Consider the following 15,586-nt stretch of genomic DNA (forward strand, 5'->3'; position numbering starts at 1 on the left):
TGTACGTGTCCATGTTTCCTCTCCCCAATCACTTACCCATCTCTCCATCCATTCATTCATCCATCCAGTGATTAATCGATCTAGTGATCAGTGGAAACTGGAAAAACATTAATTTGAACTTTGTTGAAATAGAATATCACTACTCTTATTGAATTTTAGTCATAAAAAAATAATCAGACTGTCTATATCCTGGTGCCAACAGTGGTAAATTCTCCAAGGTACCCGCTTTAGGAAAGTTTTCCTGAAACATGACGTTATCCATGTAAAAGCTTGTTTTCCAGTTAGTAATGTCTCTTATAGAAATTCTATCACTACTAAAGATTCTATCTTATAATGTGCAATTGATTAACTGCTGCTGGATATTGATAACATAGATTTTACATTTTATAGACAGCTATCAAGAAGGTAACTACTGTCTTTTACAAAAAATGTAAAACACGACGAACAGCAAAAGCTTCCTCATAACCAAATTGTTCTGTTGTGGTTATGAAACCTCAAGTCAGTCCTCATCCAGCAGACCTATAACTAAAAACATTCCAGCTACACTTGACAAGTTCTTTGTTAAGACAATGCATATCTAGGACTAGACTGCATTGTTCAATATGTGTTTCCATGCATTGAATAATGTAATTTGAGAGAGATTTAGTGCCTAACAGTAGGAGCGTCTATGTTGTAAACTAATTGTATGATGGCGGATGCAATAGCATAACTGCTTATATACTTAAAACTGTCTGTATTGTATATTAAAGTGTATTGAGAAAAATATAGAGTAAGTGTGTTCAAAATACATATCATCGTGTGATCTCAGCACTGGTTCTGATATTTATGTGACAGTGACATGTCTGAAGAACCCACAAAGAAAACTTAATTGGAAAGGATGGGGGAAATATGTAAAGAGAAATAAAGGCAAAAAAGCAAGGAAAAAACAAAGACATACAGTTAAAATTAGCCTGGTAATTTGTTTATTTCATTTTCATAGCAATATTAATTCATCTAATCTGAAATGGGTTCTGTTGTTTCATTTATTGAATATGCAATGCATAAATTTGGTTGTAAATACTTTCAGAAGAATTATAACAGAATTATGCATACATTATTTGACTTTATAATTACAGGATAAAGCATTTGAATTAGAAATATTAATACGTTAATAATGAGACATATGTATATATATATGTACAGAGAACATAATCACTGTAGAAAACTAATATTCATTAATATGTGTGAAAAAAATTTAAAACCGTCATTATCATATGGTGGAATGGATTCTTCATATTTTCATTCTGCAGGGGAAATTAGTTGGAATAATTGAAATTCTGTTTCCTTGTTTATTTTCCAAAATTACAGTTGGCTCTGTATTGCCAATCACACACTTTCAAGACATTGTTGAAGTGCAAGTTTCCTGGGCAATCCTTTCTGTAGGCAATATTCCAGTCACAATGATAAAAATGTCTGCAGCTTTGTGGGTCAGGGAAAAGACCTGTAGGTTCAGGACATTTGAAGCCTAGTGAAAAAAAAAAAAAATGTAAATAAAATTGATTTTTATTACAAGTGTCGGATCTTTTTGGTTTGACGGGCAACTTTTTCATTTATGTTTTATGTAGTGTTTTTGGTACTGAAACACTTTCAAACTTCGAATACTTGTATATTTTGTGTTATAGAACAGATAAAAAATTTTATGTTTTATATGACACATTCTACCAGTGTCCCAAGTTTGAAAGTGTTTCGTTAAGAAAACAAGTGTTGCCCGTCAAACCAAAAAGATCCCAAGTGTCGAATAAATGGATGTTAATTATATATAACTGATGATTAAGTAAACATTTATCGATGATCACATTTATGTAATTGATGATACTGGCAACATGAGGGGTGTGTGTATACATGTATTTATATGTGCATACATGTATGTATTTGTATCTATTTGTGTGTGCAAGTGTGATTGTGTGTATGATTATGTCTCCTTGTCTTGCTACTGCATGGCTGTTATACATGAGTGCCACTTTCATACAAGCCGTATTATTCATTTCCAGTATCCTGTGAAAACATGTCTGGCTGTCAGGAAATATTATTTTACTTGGAGACAGGAGTGGGTTGGCAGCAAAAAAGGTTTTGAGCTGTAGAAAATCTGACAGATGCAAGGTCTAATCTACCTGCCTGACCTATGCAAGTATGGAAAAGGGGATGTTAAAACAATAACGATGAATTGCTTTAACTGCTTTTGGAAACCCAAATCATTTCGTAAGAGAGACCTGTCCCTTTTTATCCCTTTAAAAATACAAACAATTCTGCATGACAACATGGATGTTCATTACACATGGATGAAGCTTAATGATCAACACGGGCGCGTGCGCATAAACAGACGTACAAGTGTGTATTAATCAGAAAATAATGCATAATGGCTGTGTAAGTTCTATACACTGAAATGAGTATAAACACCACAAAAATAAACCAAATAAAATCATCTTCGTCAACTCTCATCTCAATTCATTTAAATTAGTGTTTCTCAACCAATCTCCGTCTATGGTCCTTTTTCATTCCTATTTCATTCATGTGGACCCTGACAAACATTTGATGTTTAAAAGATCCTATTATATTATTATCATTAAATGATATTAAGAATTATATAAAAAGATTGTTAAAATGTTTTGTGCACTAAAATGTTTTGTGCATTGTAGAAATAAAACAACATTCACTAAATCCATAAATGCCTTACTAAAGTACAAACGCAGATAAGATTCAGTTTTGTAAATAAGATAATATTGTGTGTGTTTTTCATTTTGTTCTAAATTACAACTTGGTTGCAATGCTAGCACACTTAAAACGTCTTATAACTAATTATAACTATGGCAGACCTGTTTCCTACACTATTATCGTTATTGAGTAAAAATCACTATCCGATCAGTATGATTGATTTACAATTACTAATTTAGCCTACAGGTCATCTACAAAATGTCAAAAATTATTCTCAAATAGAAATGTAATTAAGATAAAACATTTGATAATAGAAATAAAGATGTATTAAAGTAAACGACTGCCAGACAACTTAATAATAATATATTTCACTTCGTTTGAATGATTTTTGTCTTTTACTTTTCTAAATATCTTTTTGTACCACGTAATCCCAATTCTGAAATTGATATACGATGTGGTATTCAATGCAATTACGAATATAGGCTTTATTTGTTGATAGAAATTTGGTTATGTGTGATCCAGATATCACTCAGTATGGAATGTGTCTCCCATATCTATGTTGGATACCATTAATCTCTGACTTCTTTGGATGCTTATAGATGTATTTCAGTTTATTAGAAATCTTCAAATCTAACCGCTGGCTAGTTCGTTTTTAGCTGAAATAATGAAATTCTTAACTTGCAAGATGAATCTTCTTCCTCACATCTCCGAGTTGCACACGTGTCATGCTTATGTGTTCCACTCCAAATTCCTGTTCTACCTCTTAAACCCGATGTACATATTACAAAGAGTAATTATAAGGACTATTTACCCCACCAATGTTAAAGTGCTACACCGTAATCCCTCGACTATCTCGTGTTTTACATTCCAAAACCTCCAGCGAATGGTGAAAATCCTCGAAGTACGAGCTGTACTGTATATTTTTATTATTATTTTTATAATTTGTATATATTTATTTTATAAATGCATTTATGTTGTAAATGCAAAACAACATCACGGAGGAATCGACGTAAGCTTAAATAATAAACTGTAATAGGTGAACCGCGATATGGCGAGAGATTACTGTATTAACAACCTCCTTTATCTTCTAGTCTGAGAAGACCGTATCGCTTACAGACTTCGTCTTCCAACAAAATAAAGAGACAGGTCACTCATTCTTATGTGGCTTAATATTTGAAGAATGAAAATGATTTTAGTAGAAAGATATTATTAAAAAGTCTAACATATTTCTAATTTGAAATTGAAAAAATATATTTTGTATATTTAATAGCTGAAATAACTTACGTTGACGATAGAATCAACTGAATGCAGTATTTTCTTTTCTTTTTTTTCTTTTTGATATTTTGTTAGACATATATTCACAGACCGTTGATATTTCAAAGTTTACCATGGGACTTGATGACTAAATTGTTTGCAATACTTACATTTGCTGAAATGCTTGCATTACTTTTTATAGCGATGTAAATTCAAATAGAAATTCATGTTTCTTACCATTCCTACTACATCTGGGTCCAGTATAACCATATGGACATCTGCAGTAATAGCCATTAATTTCGTCGACGCACGTACCACCATTTAAACAAGGAGCCTGTCTGCAGGTGTCGATGCCTAAAATAAATCAATATTAACCCATTTTTTCACTTCGTTGATCTTTGAAAACTCATTCCAGTTAAGAACATCACAGGTATTGCAGTATCATGCATATTTAATAGTTTGTTTCTTTTAGGGACTAGTATTAATACCTTGTCGAAGCAGTTAAATTTAACCTGTTTAAATAACAGTAAATTGTTCGACATTTAAATGCATATCTACTTCTAAATGTTTACTTCCATTTATTTTAACGTATTAATTATCCACTCATATCTACATGTTATTAATCAATCTAGAACAAGCTATTAACTTTCAACTAGAGTAATAACGTAACAACTCATCTATGATAAGCTTTTGAACTTTCACTTCCAACGAATTATTATTGTCCATTTAAGCAAATGACCGAAATAATCTACAAGCATTATTTGGAATATTTTTGAGGAGATAAATAACACACCAGCAGGTGGAATACATGTAGAACCAGACGACATGTAATATTAAATATCTAATGTATATAGAAGTGCAAATCTGAGCGTACATATGTTAAAGATGTCCACGTTAAAAAGAGTATTCTATGAAATAGACTCAATTAACAACATTATTATACCTAAAATAAAATAGACATTGATAGTTTCGCGAGTGTTACAATTTAACAGTGTCTCGAATTCCTACAAATAAAGTTTACGAGTGAATAGAAAAAAGTAAATACCTTGACTACAATATTTTTGGTACTGAAACACTTTCAAACTTCGAATACTTGTATATTTTGTATTATAGAACAGATAAAAAATTTTATGTTTTATATGACACATTCTACCAGTGTCCCAAGTTTGAAAGTGTTTCGTTAAGAAAACAAGTGTTGCCCGTCAAACCAAAAAGATCCCAAGTGTCGAATAAATGGATGTTAATTATATATAACTGATGATTAAGTAAACATTTATCGATGATCACATTTATGTAATTGATGATACTGGCAACATGAGGGGTGTGTGTATACATGTATTTATATGTGCATACATGTATGTATTTGTATCTATTTGTGTGTGCAAGTGTGATTGTGTGTATGATTATGTCTCCTTGTCTTGCTACTGCATGACTGTTATACATGAGTGCCACTTTCATACAAGCCGTATTATTCATTTCCAGTATCCCGTGAAAACATGTCTGGCTGTCAGGAAATATTATTTTACTTGGAGACAGGAGTGGGTTGGCAGCAAAAAAGGTTTTGAGCTGTAGAAAATCTGACAGATGCAAGGTCTAATCTACCTGCCTGACCTATGCAAGTATGGAAAAGGGGATGTTAAAACAATAACGATGAATTGCTTTAACTGCTTTTGGAAACCCAAATCATTTCGTAAGAGAGACCTGTCCCTTTTTATCCCTTTAAAAATACAAACAATTCTGCATGACAACATGGATGTTCATTACACATGGATGAAGCTTAATGATCAACACGGGCGCGTGCGCATAAACAGACGTACAAGTGTGTATTAATCAGAAAATAATGCATAATGGCTGTGTAAGTTCTATACACTGAAATGAGTATAAACACCACAAAAATAAACCAAATAAAATCATCTTCGTCAACTCTCATCTCAATTCATTTAAATTAGTGTTTCTCAACCAATCTCCGTCTATGGTCCTTTTTCATTCCTATTTCATTCATGTGGACCCTGACAAACATTTGATGTTTAAAAGATCCTATTATATTATTATCATTAAATGATATTAAGAATTATATAAAAAGATTGTTAAAATGTTTTGTGCACTAAAATGTTTTGTGCATTGTAGAAATAAAACAACATTCACTAAATCCATAAATGCCTTACTAAAGTACAAACGCAGATAAGATTCAGTTTTGTAAATAAGATAATATTGTGTGTGTTTTTCATTTTGTTCTAAATTACAACTTGGTTGCAATGCTAGCACACTTAAAACGTCTTATAACTAATTATAACTATGGCAGACCTGTTTCCTACACTATTATCGTTATTGAGTAAAAATCACTATCCGATCAGTATGATTGATTTACAATTACTAATTTAGCCTACAGGTCATCTACAAAATGTCAAAAATTATTCTCAAATAGAAATGTAATTAAGATAAAACATTTGATAATAGAAATAAAGATGTATTAAAGTAAACGACTGCCAGACAACTTAATAATAATATATTTCACTTCGTTTGAATGATTTTTGTCTTTTACTTTTCTAAATATCTTTTTGTACCACGTAATCCCAATTCTGAAATTGATATACGATGTGGTATTCAATGCAATTACGAATATAGGCTTTATTTGTTGATAGAAATTTGGTTATGTGTGATCCAGATATCACTCAGTATGGAATGTGTCTCCCATATCTATGTTGGATACCATTAATCTCTGACTTCTTTGGATGCTTATAGATGTATTTCAGTTTATTAGAAATCTTCAAATCTAACCGCTGGCTAGTTCGTTTTTAGCTGAAATAATGAAATTCTTAACTTGCAAGATGAATCTTCTTCCTCACATCTCCGAGTTGCACACGTGTCATGCTTATGTGTTCCACTCCAAATTCCTGTTCTACCTCTTAAACCCGATGTACATATTACAAAGAGTAATTATAAGGACTATTTACCCCACCAATGTTAAAGTGCTACACCGTAATCCCTCGACTATCTCGTGTTTTACATTCCAAAACCTCCAGCGAATGGTGAAAATCCTCGAAGTACGAGCTGTACTGTATATTTTTATTATTATTTTTATAATTTGTATATATTTATTTTATAAATGCATTTATGTTGTAAATGCAAAACAACATCACGGAGGAATCGACGTAAGCTTAAATAATAAACTGTAATAGGTGAACCGCGATATGGCGAGAGATTACTGTATTAACAACCTCCTTTATCTTCTAGTCTGAGAAGACCGTATCGCTTACAGACTTCGTCTTCCAACAAAATAAAGAGACAGGTCACTCATTCTTATGTGGCTTAATATTTGAAGAATGAAAATGATTTTAGTAGAAAGATATTATTAAAAAGTCTAACATATTTCTAATTTGAAATTGAAAAAATATATTTTGTATATTTAATAGCTGAAATAACTTACGTTGACGATAGAATCAACTGAATGCAGTATTTTCTTTTCTTTTTTTTCTTTTTGATATTTTGTTAGACATATATTCACAGACCGTTGATATTTCAAAGTTTACCATGGGACTTGATGACTAAATTGTTTGCAATACTTACATTTGCTGAAATGCTTGCATTACTTTTTATAGCGATGTAAATTCAAATAGAAATTCATGTTTCTTACCATTCCTACTACATCTGGGTCCAGTATAACCATATGGACATCTGCAGTAATAGCCATTAATTTCGTCGACGCACGTACCACCATTTAAACAAGGAGCCTGTCTGCATTCGTCGATGCCTAAAATAAATCAATATTAACTCATTTTTTCACTTCGTTGATCTTTGAAAACTCATTCCAGTTAAGAACATCACAGGTATTGCAGTATCATGCATATTTAATAGTTTGTTTCTTTTAGGGACTAGTATTAATACCTTGTCGAAGCAGTTAAATTTAACCTGTTTAAATAACAGTAAATTGTTCGACATTTAAATGCATATCTACTTCTAAATGTTTACTTCCATTTATTTTAACGTATTAATTATCCACTCATATCTACATGTTATTAATCAATCTAGAACAAGCTATTAACTTTCAACTAGAGTAATAACGTAACAACTCAACTATGATAAGCTTTTGAACTTTCACTTCCAACGAATTATTATTGTCCATTTAAGCAAATGACCGAAATAATCTACAAGCATTATTTGGAATATTTTTGAGGAGATAAATAACACACCAGCAGGTGGAATACATGTAGAACCAGACGACATGTAATATTAAATATCTAATGTATATAGAAGTGCAAATCTGAGCGTACATATGTTAAAGATGTCCACGTTAAAAAGAGTATTCTATGAAATAGACTCAATTAACAACATTATTATACCTAAAATAAAATAGACATTGATAGTTTCGCGAGTGTTACAATTTAACAGTGTCTCGAATTCCTACAAATAAAGTTTACGAGTGAATAGAAAAAAGTAAATACCTTGATTACAATATTTTCCTGTGTATTGCGGGTGGCAGCAGCATTTAAACGTAGAGCCAATTGAGTGACAAGACGCATTGTTTTTGCAGGGAGCACTGCGACATGGATCATCTGAAAAAGTGATGGCAATACATGTCATTTACACATATATTTTCTTTCTATTTATTTAAATGATGAAATTCGATAAAATGAAAGTGAATCAACTTCATTAATTACAGCAATGTATTTACAATCTCACAAAAAGAGAATTTGTATATATTATTACAGACGTTTATATGCTTTCAATGGAATTGAGCTGTTGCCAATCGAGTCCATTCCGTGTCAGTCTACAGTTGAAGGTGTCACAACATCATTTATTATCACTAATGATGCACTGAGAATAATGACAAAAATATTTAACTATCGTTCATTTAAATGCTTCGCTGTAAATAGGTATTATGTAGCAGTGTAGTTTTCTGTTGTAAGGAGCAGGAGCCCTGTATAACAGGAAATGTTCTATTTGCTTGCAATTATGTGCTTCTGTCGTGACTACAGCTCAGACAGATGTTTTTTTTTTTAAGCAGTAGTTAATACATCCTTGATTAATGCAACAGTCATGAATAATTAAGGTATTTATGGTGGTAAAAAATTGATTGGATGACTGATTTTCGATGACTCAGTTTTAGATCACCGGGAATCTAAAGTGTGAGTGAGCAAATTCGATATAATCGAAGTGCTAGCTAACCCCATAGAAAATCCAAGGCCGAAATTGGTCCACATTTTATTGGATCCAGGAAGCCAAAGGGAGAACTGATCTAGGCGGGATTTGAATTCATGATGTAAAAAGACAGAAATAATATATACGTACCATTGCCGAATAGACCAATTAAACCAGGCTTGCAGACTTTTTCACCTTCAGAATTACACATAAACCTCGTTTGCTCGCTGATGGGAATATAACACCTGATGGCACAGTTTGGACCATAGTAGTCTTGGCTGCAATAGCTCTGAAATAAAACAACAACAAAGATATTCTAAGACTTTAGAAAATTGAACAGTTAAAGATGATTTCCGATATTTTGATCCCAAACAGACTGTTTTAAAAGTATAAACGTTTGTGGCTTTGGTGTACGAGTTTTTAATAATTGGCATGGTATAAGGTGGCGATCTGGCAGAATCGTTAGCACGCTGAACGAAATGCTGAGCGGTACTTCACCCGTTGCTACGTTCTGAGTTCAAATTCTCCCGAAGTCGACTTTGCCTTTTATCCTTTCGGGATCGATAAATTAAGTACCAGTTCTGTACTGAGGTCGATCTAATCGACTGGCCCCTCGTCCCAAATTTCAGGCCTTGTGCCTATAATAGAAACGATTAATTGGTATGGTATTAAGACTGCATGCTCTTCCATAATGAAACCGATTCTAATGTTGTTTAAACCGCAATATGTTCATAATAACACTATGGCTTGCCGGTTATTGACTGTGGTGTACTTAGAAGCAAATGCAGTTAATAGTTACGTTAATAACAGAAATTACTAGCTTCGTGTGAGAGGCGAAAGAAATACTCTGTTCATTATAGTCGACGATTTCTTTAACCCAGGGTTCAGTTGCAACCAAGAGAGCATTTATATTGAAAGGCATGTTCTCTGTGCATCCTATGCATGGCTTTGTCTTGTTTTGTCTAAGTGTTGGCTGGTTACTTATTTGTGTGGCGAGAGGTGAAGATATATCGCGTTTATGCAATATTGAAAAATGCATTTTGAACACTGGCCGAGCAAGGTCAAAGAATCATGTGTCCATTCATCTTCTGGGACCTTCTCGAAACTGCATTGCTTTGTTTCTTATATAACCTAATGTTTAAGAGGAACCCATAAAACATTATAAAACTTTCTATAATATGGGGCGATATTTCTGCAAGCTAATTGCTTGGTATTCATGACACGTCACTGATATAAGTATGGTTTGCTACTAGTTACTAAAGCAGTAAGGTTTCGATTTTACGCTTCGTTACGCGTTCATAGAATCATTTCCGCGTTTCTAAAGATGTTGAATATATATATATTTAAGGGTAGTTTGGATACAAAAATAATGCGAGGTATTTTCACTACCACCTGCATATTAGCTACTGTATAACAGAGTACACCCATAACCTAGAATACTTATGTACACAGAGAAGAAATGCAAGAGATGTGAGTAATGGTCAAGGATTTTTAACCATCAATATTTGTGCTGTTCGCTCAGAGCTATCGGCTGCTGCAGCATCACATATCAGAACGATAAAGGCTCAAATCAATTAAGATGTGTAGCAGAGAATAATACCCAGATATTCTAAGGCAACAATGACAGTTAAAGTACTTACTCGAATTTGGTATGTGAGATGAGTAGTAGGATTCTGACTACCACGAGTTGTTATCAGTTCATACCTGGCTTCTCCGACGCTTCTCTGAGGCAAACGACTACCACTTTGGTAAACGTATTCGGCTATCAATTCGTTGTTGCTTTTTGCAGTAAACGAAACAACGAATTTCTGAAAACAGAGGTTTGAAGGTATATATTATTGGAAATATGTACTATCAGAGAGAACAACGAAAATAAAAAAGAGAAGATGCACACACACACTCTCTCTCTCTTTCTGCCTCTCTCTGTCTCTGTTGCTCTCTCTCTCACACGCGCGTGCGTGCACACACGTGTGGGTTTGCGTAGCCTAGCACATTTATAGGTTATTCAATACAGTAAGTAATAAACATTTAGACTATTGAAAATATAATATATAATCGTGAATACCTTTACATATATTATATCATGTTGTTAAAGCGTTGATTTATATATTTGTGCAGAAAAATGATCGTTGTTTTGCCTATATAACACATATAAATAACAACAGATTCTCAATAATATTAGTTCTTATGCTGTCAAAAGCTCTCAGTTTTAGAAAGGCTCTCAGTTTTAGAATACCTCATTATATGCGGTATTCATGCTTGTTTCGTAAGCATTAGTGATTCAAGGGAAGTGAATTGATTTAACCCCGAGCAAGTAAATCGCCTCTGACTCTGACCTTGCTGCAAAACGATGAACCAACAGTCTATAAAGATCGCTTCTAATTCAAAGGCCAGCAGTTTTCAGTTAAGTCGATAACATTTGAAGTGTTTTTCGGTTGGCCAATGTAACACCTCATGGAGGAAGCAACATGATAAATAGTGAGCTGAAAAGGTAACTGCTATTATTATCAGACTTTCCATTCAGATATACAGCCTGTTGCTGTCTTAACTTATCAGTGGACTTTTGTTTTTCCTAACTTTGTCATAAGCTGAAGATATCAGCAAAGCTCTGTAGTATTGTTAGCCCGAGAACTTCATAACATCGTTCTATGGACATGCTATCTATCTATAATATCTTTTGGATCAGAAGCTGATAAATCTCAAGATCCAATTATGTCTTCCAGTCAGTAGATGCAACACATAATCAGTGAGTAGATTGTAGTTTCATAAGTATATGTGTATGTCTATTTTTTAATACACATGTGTGTATATATATATATACACACATATGGTAAACTTAATACAGTAAGTTTGCAGTTTATAATGCTTATGTTGTGTAAACTAAACACCCGTAGAAAAAACAGTATAATCTTCGTATACAAAATAAATAAATAAATAAATAAATAATAATAATAATAATAATAATAATAATAATAATAATAATAATAACAACAACAACAATAATGATAATGATGATGATGATGATGATGATGATGATGATGATGATGATGATGATGATGATGATAATAATAATAATAATAATAATAATATAAAGAGATTTCACAGAAATATTTCAAGACCGGTCATCCCTCCTTCAGAGGATAATCCTTCCTCACAATTCAGCATATAAAGAACACTTGATAGCAATAAGTATTTAAATCAGTAAAAAAAAAACAAAAAACAAAAAAAAAACTAGTTAAAATGGTTAGATTGGTTCCTTTATTATGCATTAGCTGGCAACGTTATTCAATACGTAATGAATACTTATGAATACAAGCAAATATTAGAAAATCTAAGATAAATTTAATGTAGTCATCCAATAATTCATAACGCCTTCCTTGGAAATTAAATAAATGTAAATACACCACGCCATTTTTTGGAACTCAGGAAATACTATTCTGGCATATTTCGTGGAATGATTTAAATTGGGATTGCTATCCAGTTATCTTCATAAGAAGACAGAGGGGAAAACATCCTCTTGTCAAGTAGCAATGAAACTAAAACAATCTTAAGAAATTATATTCTAAGAAACATTCCTTTCCAAAACCAAACACTTACCTGAAAGGGCTGTCTAATGGGGTACGTGATCGGATTACGTGTGAAACCGATAAATGTCTTATTTAAATCAATGATATTATCACCTAAAATTAATTTGAAAAAATGAAACAGAAATTAAAGTGAGATACGAGAGTGAAAATTTACAGACATACACACACAAGTACACAGATGGTACAACCTTTCAATTCTCCCTAACCTCCAGTATAAAGATGTTATATACACATAACGTAGCTATATTATCAGGATGGACTTTCTGCATTGTCACCATGTTTACTGTCTGCACTAACTCCAGACTACACTGGGGTCGAATAGAACAAACCACCTAAATTCATGTTAGAGTACCCGTATAAATGGAGTAAGGTCTGGCTAGCTTGTTCTGGCATTGAGTCGTATAATATGAAATAGTGAAATTAAAGCAAGTAATAATACTTTCAAAGCATTTAATACCCACGTTTCAGGTCATGGCACGATAAAATATGTTAGAGAGTATGAGTAGAAAGGCTGTAAAAGGGAAGGATGGCCAGACGCTAACATCAATTCTAGAACGAAAAAATCGACGGAAGGAGCATTTTGAAGATTTGCACAATAGACTACCTCCAGACACAATAGCCAACATTGCGCCAAAAAATTTGGATCTTAACATTAGCCTTGACCCACCGTACAAGTTTGAAATAAGAAAGGCTGTACAATCCCTCAAGAATGGGAAAGCGGAGGTGTAGACAAGATTCCAGCTGAAGCAATTAAATCAGCTATAGAAATAGCGGTAGAAATGTTTCATCCATTATTTTCTAAGATATGGCAGGAAGAAAATGTGCCTAATGATTGGAAAGAGGGACTCATCGTAAAATTGCCAAAAGAAGGTGATTTAAGCATTTGCGGAAATTATAGAGAGATTATGTTATTATCGACTCCTGGAAAAGTTTTTAACAGGATACTTTTAGAGCGGGTGAGGACAGCAGTTGACAAATTGTCGCATAAAGAACAAGCCGGATTTGGGAAGAACCGTTCATGTGTAGATCAAATCGTCACTCTTCGCATCATCTTAGAGCAAAGCGCAGAGTGGAATGCACCGCTTTATATTAACTTTATTGATTTCGAAAAAGCATTTGATAGTGTAGATAGGGAAGACTTATGGAAAATTATGCAGCACTATGGCATATCAGTCAAGTATATATCTATAATAAGAGCAACTTACCAAGGAATGTCATGCCGAGTCTTGCATGGAAACGGAGCTACGGATAAATTCGAAGTAAAAACAGGAGTTCAACAGGGCTGTATACTTTCTCCCATTTTATTTCTACTAGTTATAGATTGGATTATGAAGGAAACTACGATTGAAAGCCAAACAGGCATTGAATGGACGGATACAGAAGCTCTAGATCTCGACTTTGCAGATGATATAGCGCTACTTTCACAAGCATATAACCAAATGCAAAATAAAACGTCAAAATTACAAGGAATAGCTGCCACACTAGGATTGAAAGTCAACCGCGACAAATCAAAAGTTATGCGCGTTAAAGAAGAAAACAGCAAAAGTACTAAACTAAAAACCGGTGAACTAGAGGATGTAGCCGAGTTTTCGTATTTAGGTAGTAAGATAACGTTCTCAGGCGGCACCGACGAAGATATTTCTACAAATTATATTTAGGTGTATTCTTTCAAATATCTGTACATAAAGCGTTAATGCAAATATCGTTTGTTCTTTGAATGAGCATATTACTGTATACTTATTTATACTGTTCAGGGATGAGAATTATATCTACCCATTCCTATTCTAATGATTTTAGTAATGAAAAAGTAGTCTGGTACTTAAATACTATGCAAACTGACGCACGTGTAGAATCATATAAAAATACAAAACAAGTCATCTTGAAATATTTTTGAACTTAAGTTCTGGAATCTCGCTAGTTTTATTTTTATGAATAAACATGTACTTACCGATAACTCCTGTTTTAGTTTTGCCAAAACTACACAATGACGAACTATCATCAGGTCTAGCACAAACTTCAAGAGTAGTTTGACATGGTTGATTTCCGAAACTTGAGCATGTGCGCCCATTAGCTAGTAAACGGATGGGATTTTCAAACTTGATCAACTTCACATCATTACATAGTCTGCTACAATTGGCTGTAAAATAACTGTATTTTACAATCTCGCACTCTTTTTGCATGGAATTTCGTTCATCTTTTTGGACCAAAACCCGGAAAAGACTTGTATACATAGATATGACTTGTTCATAAATCAAATAATGCATATAAGTCAAAAACAATTGTTGGCTTTTTTGGTTTTTTAATAATTTTTTGTTATGTTATGTTAGCTTATATTACATATTATTCAATGTACACCATATTATGATATAAATCAATTCATAGATAATCAATTGTATTTCTCTATTTAATTTACAGTTTATATATATATATATATATATATATATATATATATATATATATATATATATATATATATATATATATATATATAACAATATATGAGTATATGCATATATATGTACATGTGTGTACATACCTTCATCCACATGTACACATAGATACATAACTAGCTACATGACGTGGTAAAAGAAAATGGACAAAATGATAAACAAGGTACAACAAACAAGCAAGCCACATAGAAACATCTCCTTCATCAGCTGCCACCATTAAAACACCGGCGTTTCGAAGAATTAAGACAGTACGCATCGTTGATATATATATATACATATATATACATACATAAATATGTATATATATTTATATACATATATATATATGTATGTATGTATATGTATATATATATCTATATATATGAGTATATGCATGTATATATATATATATATGTATATATGCATATATATATATATATATATATATATATATATATATATATATATATATATATATATATATAT

At 32.6% G+C, this 15,586-nt stretch overlaps 1 protein-coding gene across 1 annotated transcript in view; it reads right to left on the minus strand.

Moving 5' to 3' along the window:
• Positions 1–1,188: 1,188 nt before the first annotated feature.
• Positions 1,189–15,586, minus strand: part of LOC128248673 (uncharacterized) — a 51,695-nt gene continuing 37,297 nt past the window's right edge. The window contains exons 10-17 of the mRNA XM_089358102.1: positions 14,620–14,910; positions 12,682–12,764; positions 10,725–10,892; positions 9,235–9,373; positions 8,388–8,498; positions 7,580–7,696; positions 4,183–4,299; positions 1,189–1,504 (exon numbers count right to left, since the gene is read on the minus strand). Coding sequence (XP_089214228.1) covers positions 1,329–1,504; positions 4,183–4,299; positions 7,580–7,696; positions 8,388–8,498; positions 9,235–9,373; positions 10,725–10,892; positions 12,682–12,764; positions 14,620–14,910 — 1,202 coding nt within the window. The 3' untranslated portion in view covers positions 1,189–1,328. The remainder of the gene's footprint in view (positions 1,505–4,182; positions 4,300–7,579; positions 7,697–8,387; positions 8,499–9,234; positions 9,374–10,724; positions 10,893–12,681; positions 12,765–14,619; positions 14,911–15,586) is intronic.

This window comes from Octopus bimaculoides, chromosome 9 (assembly GCF_046866305.1).
Source record: "Octopus bimaculoides isolate indiv1 chromosome 9, ASM4686630v1, whole genome shotgun sequence".
NCBI lineage: Eukaryota > Metazoa > Mollusca > Cephalopoda > Octopoda > Octopodidae > Octopus > Octopus bimaculoides.